This window comes from Cyprinodon variegatus, unplaced genomic scaffold (assembly GCF_000732505.1).
Source record: "Cyprinodon variegatus isolate N-32 unplaced genomic scaffold, C_variegatus-1.0 Scaffold221, whole genome shotgun sequence".
Taxonomy (NCBI): Eukaryota; Metazoa; Chordata; class Actinopteri; order Cyprinodontiformes; family Cyprinodontidae; genus Cyprinodon; species Cyprinodon variegatus.
Window position 1 is genome coordinate 789,218 of NW_015150674.1, and position 8,998 is coordinate 798,215.

At 37.3% G+C, this 8,998-nt stretch overlaps 1 protein-coding gene across 3 annotated transcripts in view; it reads left to right on the forward strand.

Annotated features, from left to right (window-relative positions):
- The window catches only part of col14a1 (collagen, type XIV, alpha 1), a 176,961-nt gene extending 168,238 nt beyond the window's left edge, over positions 1–8,723 (forward strand). For 2 of the 3 annotated variants that reach the window (XM_015380812.1, XM_015380811.1), the window contains 3 exons: positions 1,806–1,883; positions 2,780–2,935; positions 8,109–8,723. In XM_015380812.1, the coding sequence (XP_015236298.1) occupies positions 1,806–1,883; positions 2,780–2,935; positions 8,109–8,392 (518 nt within the window). In that variant the 3' untranslated portion in view covers positions 8,393–8,723. Of the gene's footprint in view, positions 1–1,805; positions 1,884–2,779; positions 2,936–7,220 lie in introns of all 3 variants that reach the window. The other variant, XM_015380813.1, reaches the window with a different exon arrangement.
- Positions 8,724–8,998: the final 275 nt, after the last annotated feature.

The following is an 8,998-nucleotide window of genomic DNA, read 5'->3' on the forward strand; positions in this document are numbered from 1 at the left end:
GTGTCCATGAGGTCATTCCTTTGCTACAAGGCCTGGAGAGGACAGACGGCATTTATGAGTTTTTCATCTTAATCACTGAAACATACAACCCACGCTGAAGAGCCATATTTGAATGCAGCCTAGATGCACATAAAGAGGAACAACAATTAAAGAACTGCTGAATGTCTGCCCAGCTATGACTCGTCCTCATCAGGGCTTCAGACCTTTCAGTATTTCAAGTAAAATAGAGAATATGATGCCTCTGGTCCTCTATGCACACATAAACCACATTACAGTATAAAAGCTTAACTGGGGAATATAAGAAACCTGTTTATTTTTTTATCAGTTCAAAAAGCTAATGGACAGACTTTCAAGACAAAGAGAACAGCCATTTATCCGAGGTTATGAAACTCATTTTCTACATTAAGACAGCCATAAAAGCAGCAGCAAATAAAATCCACAGATCAGATTTAACTGTGGTTCTTTAATATTTGAAAATAACACATGAAATCATAAAGCAGCTGCTTTCTAAAAAAAAAAAAAAAAGCAGACATAGGCTTCAGACATGATTTACTCAGCTCATTTTCACAAAGAATAAACATTTGGAATGGAAAGATTATAATCACTGGTTCAGCATGGTTCAGACGTTTAAGTCTGTTAATAAGGAGATTTTGATTTCTGCAGATTAAATTTGATTAGATTTTCTTAATGACCCAAAAAGGGACTACAAGTTAAAGGGTGCATAGCAACCATTTTTGAGTTTTCAATCCTACCCCATCCCCAAAAAACAGATGAGGAAAATGAGCAGAGGAGAACAAAGCCAGAGTTACAGAATAGTATGAAACCAAAGCGTTCAGTTTAACGCATGGCGCAATAACTTCAGCGGAAGCAGTGATGGCTTGAATCTACCATTTATAATGTGAATTTCTAAGACAAATGTTTCTAGGCTATTCTTTTTTTTTTTTACTGGAGAAGGAAGTCAAATAAGATAACTGAGAAAGAACAGACTAGCAATCTATGCAATCTATCTATGCGTTCGGCAACCATGCAATTCACCGCATGGTGAATGATCATGTTAAAACAGCTGAAACTGTTTTCATTTCAGGTTCAGTTCTGACCAGCATTGTTAAACTTAGGAGAAGACCTTAAAAATCATTTCAGGCTAATGCTACTTGTTGTGGCTAGAAGGAAGGTTAAAATGCTTCACTTGGAATAAACAGATATTATGAACTCTCTAACTATTGAAGGTTGCCATGGTGATACATAGGGGGTTCTAGGGATATCAGCAGGTATTTTACTGTGACAGAGGATATATTAAACTGAGAAAAATGTATTTCCCAACCTGCGAAACGTTATCATTTCAAAAAACATCTGCAAAAACCACAATGGTCTGGCTGTTGATTCCACTATCCCTTTCTGTCTGTGCTGTGGCCTCAGCTGTGTTGTGCACAGCTAAATTGCATTGCTTCCCTTTGAAGAGAAAATTCAAATTATTTTCGTCTTGGTTAAATATGAATAGTTTTATGAAGATTATCCATATAAGGTAGTGTATCTACCTTTTTAAAGGGGTGTCTCTCAAAGATCCATTTTTGTGTTAGAAATGTGTTTTAAAACATGCTGCTTTGAAAACACTGCTTATTTAGATGCAAAGATATTAAATATATTTGCCATTTGAGATAAACCTCTGAATCTGAATCTGTACTTTTAAAATTAATCAATACACTGATTTTGCAGAACTGCTTACAAAATTCTTCTCCAGCTGTTTGGGCACCTCAGAGAGATGGACTTCCACCCTAAAGGTGCATGTCTTAAATCTTTGTTTCCAGGATTGCCAGGAGAAAAGGGAGAGAGGGGGAATCCAGGCATTGGGAGTCAGGGACCTCGAGGACCATCTGGTCCACCCGGTAAGACACAAGCATGATTATTGACCTGGGCAAAACATGACCATGTGAAATTACTCTGTGCATGAACATTAACTATAATTTACAGATGAAATGCTCAGAGTTCTTAGCTAAAGGGGTTAACCATAAACCCCAACCCTAAAAGAAGCCAGTCAGAAATATTAGAATAAGGAAATAAAGTTAGCCACAGCTGCTAAGGCTTTTAGGATTCTCTCTGTAGTGATTCTCAAAGAGAGGAAGGTGAGCAGACTGCTCAGCCCAGGAATATAACTGTCTGTATTGATTTTTCCTGCATGCAAGGTGGAATTTGAGGTTTGTGTTATAAAAGAATGTCAGTGTTGGTATTTTCAGTTTGCTGTGATCGATACAAGAGAACAATCTCAACAGAAGCTTTTCCATCATTACATAACTAGAAAAGCTAAACGTATATATCAAGCGTTAGTGTTTTTAAAAGGAGGTTGTATTCTCTGAGCTTTCATTATATAAATATAATAATTTGTTCACTTGGCAAAAGAAACTACCTTTGGATACCGATATCCTTTTCCTGCAGACCCCTGAGCAGTCCTGGTGGAGCAGTGTGTGCTGTGGACACATCAAACAGATGCCTGGGGCTAGATTTCAGCTAGGAGCTGCCCTCAGGGCAGTATCTATCAGCCTTTATCCAGAAATGACAACCAAGCATTTGTAGGCTACTAATTTTGTATGTCTTGCGGTAAATGCTGCAGAGACGGAAGCAGTTTATGATCGCTACAGGACGTATTCTGCTGCTTTTTTAACTTCGTTTTACATTCTTTCTCACCAGGTGTCTCTCAGCTGGAGTCATTTCACTAAATGTCAAACCACTTTGGAAACACAATGAGTTACCCAAATTTAAATAGAGGCTCTTTCTCTATCTTCAGGTCTGCCTGGTGAAGGTCGGACAGGCAGCCAGGGCCCACCTGGAAGGCCCGGAAGCCCAGGAGCAGCAGGTAGGCCTGGAAATCCAGGAGCTACAGGACCAGCTGGACAGCCAGGATACTGTGACCAGAGCTCATGTCTGGGATACAATGTTGGAGGTAAATCATTTCCATTTATTCCAACACTTGGTGTTTAATTAGTATTACTTCATACGACAATAAATAGTTTAATTGGTATTATGTTGGTGTTACACAACACTATTATTATCCAGTAGTACAATAAATAATCATGCAAAGAGTTTATATGTCCTTAAAGAAGGAGGTTATGAATGGAAGTCTGTGGGAGCAAAGTCTGTTCTTATCTCCAACAGTAACTTTTATTTCTGTTTCACATTTGTGGAACATTAGAGAAACTGACTGGTTTCAATTTCTATTGACAGACCTTGGTTTAAATACTTAAGATGATTACTGGGGTAGACTCTCCCAGCTGTATGCATCACAGGGGAGAGTGCCTTAGCAGATTAGCGTCATGACAAGTATGGGTGGATGTGATTTATGTGAGAAGACAATAGAAACCGGATGGTTCTCTGTGCCATTTTTCAATTCCCCACTTCAGAAATGTGTGAGAAACATGGTTTTAATAATAATAAGGTTTGGATCCAATTCTGTAGATGTGTAAACACCCAGACAGGCAGTGTACATAGCAGAATGGGATCTGGCAGCTGAAGGTGAAATAACATTTTAGCTGGAACATTTTCTTTAGTTTAATTTCTTTGATTTTATTGATGAAATATCAAATATGCAGAGATTATAAAACGCTCCAGAACATTTCTTTACTCTGGAATTTGTTCTTCTTTGTCAGTGAGCAGTGTTACTGACTGCTGCTGTTATTTCAGAATAGTGTAAACAATCCATGCTTAATGTGTCTCTCCATTTGGTAAAATGTTAAAATTGGTTTTCCCCACTAGCGACAGTCTGCCCTCAGATAGTTACTGTTCCTGTTAAGTTCTCAGACTTGGACAATAATCAGACCTTTATTGTTTTTCCACTTGGAAGTTTATTCATTCATGCCCACACATTCGGATTAAGGACTTAGCAGGTCAACTCTATTTGCCTGTGTTGAAATCTAATAAAATATGCTGGTACACAGATTTAGGCACAAACACAGAGGCGAGCAGAACTTCCCTGAATATTCATACAGATGAGGATCTTGCAGGCCTCTGCAAAGTGCACAGTTTTAAGCCATTGCTGCTAAGACGTCATATATCATCTGTGAAAAGTAGCTGATGGATGAGACATTACTTCATCCATCAAAGTAGATTTATTTAAATGGATTCAACTCCTAAGTGTTGATTTTTTTTTTTTTTTTTTTGCATTTTATGATTCAAGTCCCGTCTGTTCCTCCCAACAATTCAAGGTTTAAACTGAGCCTCCCTGCCTGGCCACTTCAAAGGCAGCCTTCAGTTTTTCATTTTTTTGTCTTATTTTTAATGACAGCTTAACATTTTTCACTCTGGGTCTGTTTCATGAAGCAGGTTTACCGAAAACTCATAAGTTGTCTAAACCTGAAAATAGGGAAACTCTGACTTTACCAGTTCACAAAGAGAGTTTCCTCAACCTCTGTTTCATTCACCTTAGTAACATTCTCCCCAGAGCTCACCTGGTCGGTAGCAGGTCTATTTCCAGTAAACTCAGAGTGTCCTCTGTCTCCGCTCTCCTTACAGCCAATCAGGCAGTTTTATTTCCTGATTAAGTCAGATTTTTGAGCATAGAAAAAACATATATCATTCACTAGGTCTGTTCGACACATTAGGTTTAAAAAACAAACATTGAATGTCCGTTTGGCGAGGATCTTATTAAAGAATGATCAGCACTTTTCACAGAGAATTAAATATTTATAGGAGAGGATTCTACCAGTCAGTTGACAGGGCATGAGATTTATTTGTTTTTGGTTTGTTTGATATGAGCAATAATTTTATTTTTATTTAGTTATATTTAAAGTACATGAATAATTACTGAAATTATTTATAGATTACACATAAATAGATTCATTATATTCCACGGGGGAAATGAATTACTTTAGGGTTAGGATTCCCTGGATGATAATAACCTAATGAGCCTACTGCAATCTGAAGGCATTCTATGGGACTGATAGACGCTTATAATGGCCATTTATTGGGGTGATAACATTTGAAGCACGGCTGCAAACAGCCACTGATTTACTGTGTAAAAGCAGACTGAATCAACATGAGGAGGGACGCATGAGATGATACACAGGTTCTATATATCAGAAAAATGTTTTTATTTTTCATCCTTACCTGCTGCCAGAAGATTTCATCTAAATAGATACATTGATCTACCACCATTCAAGAAATAATCAGAAAATTTGCACGATAACAACCCTATGGCAAGCCGTTTTGATATTTATGTACTAGTTTTACTGAATATGTATTTCTGATATCTGAAAAAAACATTTTTTCTTTGTCTAAATGATCATTTCAAACTAAATTTCATTCTCCACATCTAGAATAAACATTTTGGATTTCTGTAAATTAATTTCAAATCTCCATATTCCAAATATTACTTTTCAGCATTTGTATCATTTTAACTATGAAAAAATGTTTTTCAGATATCATAAATACATTTTCATTTAAGCTGATAAATGTCAGAACGGCCACTTAGAATATATAAACATTTCTATATATATAAAACTCAATTCTTACTAGTATAAGTTTGTTTTTTACTTTCTAAAATTCAGTTTTCTGCTTCAAAAATGTAATTTAGAAAATATATTATTACAGTTAGGTCTAGGAGTGTGATTTTGATCATGAAGACTTATTTTAGTGATCTACAAATGGAACAACAGAGAGGAGTGCTATTAATAAATGTAAAAACGGCCTGCCATAGCCCACTTCTCATATAATTACGCATTAAATCGAGCAACAATCATCTCCTTCACCATTTTCCTCTCCTTTGTAGCTGTGGCACTGTTTCTCTTTTTTTTTTAAACACATTCTCCTTTTTTATTTTTATTTTTTGTATTTCTGTATTCAAATCTCTAGTTCCAGTGAGGTGAAATAGGCACTTCCTGTTCCCTGTTGTCATGGTGAACTCGCCGTGCTCCACTGATAATGGTTTTTCATACTTGTTGCGCACGCCCTTAACTCTGAGTAGATCTAGTTAAAATTTATAAAACTAATTGACAGCAGCCGTTGGGAAACCGAAAACTCTGAGTTCTCGACTTTCGGCCAGATCAATTTAGAGTTGCAGATTTGAATCTGAATTTGTTGAACATGCTTCATGAAACTGACCCTCTGCCAGCTAGTTACTTCTAAATTCAGAAGTTTACATAAGATTATTTTGTTGGTATGTGTTATTTTTTATTTAATTAATATTGTATTTCAAAACTTCAGCATCTAATTGCTTCGGAAGACATGATTTAGAAATAAGGAAAGAAACATTGAATAGGAGAAAATAAAAGCAAAATCCATATGTACAGCAGTAAAACACATTGTGATAAAGAAATTATTTTAATCGATTGTAAAATAAATCAGTTATTAGTCATTGCCAAAATATACCTTAATTTGGAGGCCCAGAAATAGACTGATTATAAAAGAAAATCTTTAAAAAAAAAATAGTAAGAGTTGTCTATCTGATCTCTGCCCAACAAAGCTCAGTCAAAACACACCCACTTCTCAGCCAAGATTATAGCGTAGCTTTTCCTGCAGACTTTAAGTTTAAGCCTGCAGCCAAGAGGTTCTAAGATATGTTTGGGACCATGTGCCCATACTCTATGTAAGCCTGGGTTAATAACATGGTGCTAAGAATAACAAGAGCATTTTACAGATTTATCCTGAAAAAAAAAATCATTTTTCTTTCAGCCTAATGAAAAATAAACCTCATATAAAGTGCTGACACCATCATGGGTGTTTGTCTAGTGTTGTCCGGTATCTAAATTTATTTTAAAATATAATAACAAAGACTTTCTCAGATTTATTCAGTATAGGGTTAGGGTTAACATCTGACCAGTTAGAGAAAGCATAAGGTTTTAAGCTTTTGCTTGTTTCCTAAACTAAAACGAAGGATTAAACAATAGAGGTGTTTAGAATTAACAAATGTCTTCAGAATTATAACGCGTTTCCCTGATTTTATTTTTCAGCATCAGAGGTTTTTATTTGTGCTCTCCAATAAGTAAAAGACATGACACATTGAATGTCCTTTTTCTGGAATTATTGAATGAGTTTTTAATGTTGTATGGTCCCTTTCTGTTTAAGAGCAGATGGTTGTGGGATTTTTTTCTCATTCTTAAATCCTTTCCCAGAAGTTTGAGAAGTTTTCTTTGTCTGAAGATCTTTGGTGTCTTTGGGTTTTTCTTCCTCATGTAACATCTTCTCTCCTGTTCTCCTCCTCCCTTTCCCTTTTTCTCCCTTCTTCTGATTTAAAGTTCAACAGGATTACAGGAATGATTACTGAGGAGAAATCGCCCGCCATCTCTCCTTATTCTCCCCCTGCTGGGTTCACCTCCTTTTTCCCTCGTTCAACAACATCCAGTCTTTCCCCAAGACGCCAAACAGTAGAAGCTCACAAAACCCAAGCATTTATAATCTTTAAGGGATTTCTTAATTCCTGCTCTTTTGAGGTTCTACATCAGTCTTAAAACATATGCCTATTTTTTGTGTAGAAAAAAGAAAATGTGCCATTTAAAAAAAGAAAGCTTCCATGTATGAGTGTTTTACAAAGTTCTGCCCTATGTGGTTTAAGTGCCAGATTTCTAAAGCAATGCTCAGTCTTCATTTGTTAGAAAATCAGATTTACTATCAGAACATTGAATACAAAAAAAACTCATAAACCAGCTAAAAAAAACACATTCACAATGCTCCCACTAATGGCTGCTCTGTCATTTATCAACAAATACTCATTTTCCTCTGCAATCGCTTGCTTTGGACTCAAATCTCATTAGATCTAATCACTTCTTTCAAAGGCCGATCAATCAGCGAAATAGTGATGAATAGTGCTCCTTTCTGATTGTCTGCTTTCACTACTGAGCAGCCTGCCTCACCTGTGCGAATCAGATTCTGAGATGTGCTAAAAATCTATATTTTACCCCTAGAGTAATGTTGCCTATTTAAAAAGTGAGAAAATTAACACCTCTAAGCTTTAACCACTCCGAACTTAAATTAGTGCATCATGCGACCCTGCATATCTGTCTGCATGCCTCACCTTCCTGCTGAATCTTTTACTTTAACACTCTATTTGGTTGTGGCATTTAGTTTTAGTTTCTTTGAGCCTCACTCCAGTGCTGACCCTAAATATCCCCTCCGCACCGCTCCAGTCCAGCCCCTCCCCCATGGCGAGGGCAGCTACCAGCCCTACAGTCCCCCCCACAGACAGCCGTATGACGACGACGACCAAGGAGGAGGCGAGGAAGAGGAGGCCTACTATGATGGCTACCACTCCCAGTACTACCCACAGCAGCCTTCTCAGTTTATCTACAGGCAGAGTGGCTACTACCCAGGAAACTCTGAGGATGTGGAGCTGAGGTCCCCGGGTGTCGTCAGGTTTTCACAAACCGTGGTCATGGAGGACAAAGTAAGAGGAAGAGCGGACTCACCATAAGTGCTTGAGCCCCTAAAGACAAAACCTAGACACCATGAACTTGTGCACTCATCTGAAATTGTGGTGAGGAACCTCTGCTCTGTAGTGGGATTCCTCCAAGTAAAAAAAAAAATAATGTAAATATCTCTGATACCTGTATATGTGTGTTAAAGGGAGGTCCGAAAAGTGCCTGATCTGTGTCCGCTTCGTCCAGTGATACTACAAACCTTTAAAGCTGTGCTTTTCCATCTTACAGCTCAGTGAAGCTGCATGTCTCCTGTCAGCCGACCACCGAGTGTGTAAGTGGACACATGCGTCTCGTTTCTGTAGCCTGAAAATTTCCTTTTTTTTTTTAAAAAAAGAAGCAAAAAACAGAGGACAACAAAAGTGGCATCATTTGTACAGACTGCTTTTTATAATGCACCATACTACCCCTGTACCCGTCCTCTGGACTGCAGTTTGTTGAACTTGCCTCTGCGTGCAAAGCGTTTTCTACTTTGAGCATCCTGTATCATTTCTGAACCTTGTTTTTTTTTTTTATTTAAAAAACTGAAGGCTGTAACATTTTGTCCTGGATAATTCATTCTGTTGTCTCAAAATGAACGACGTTTTCATACTAAAATTAAA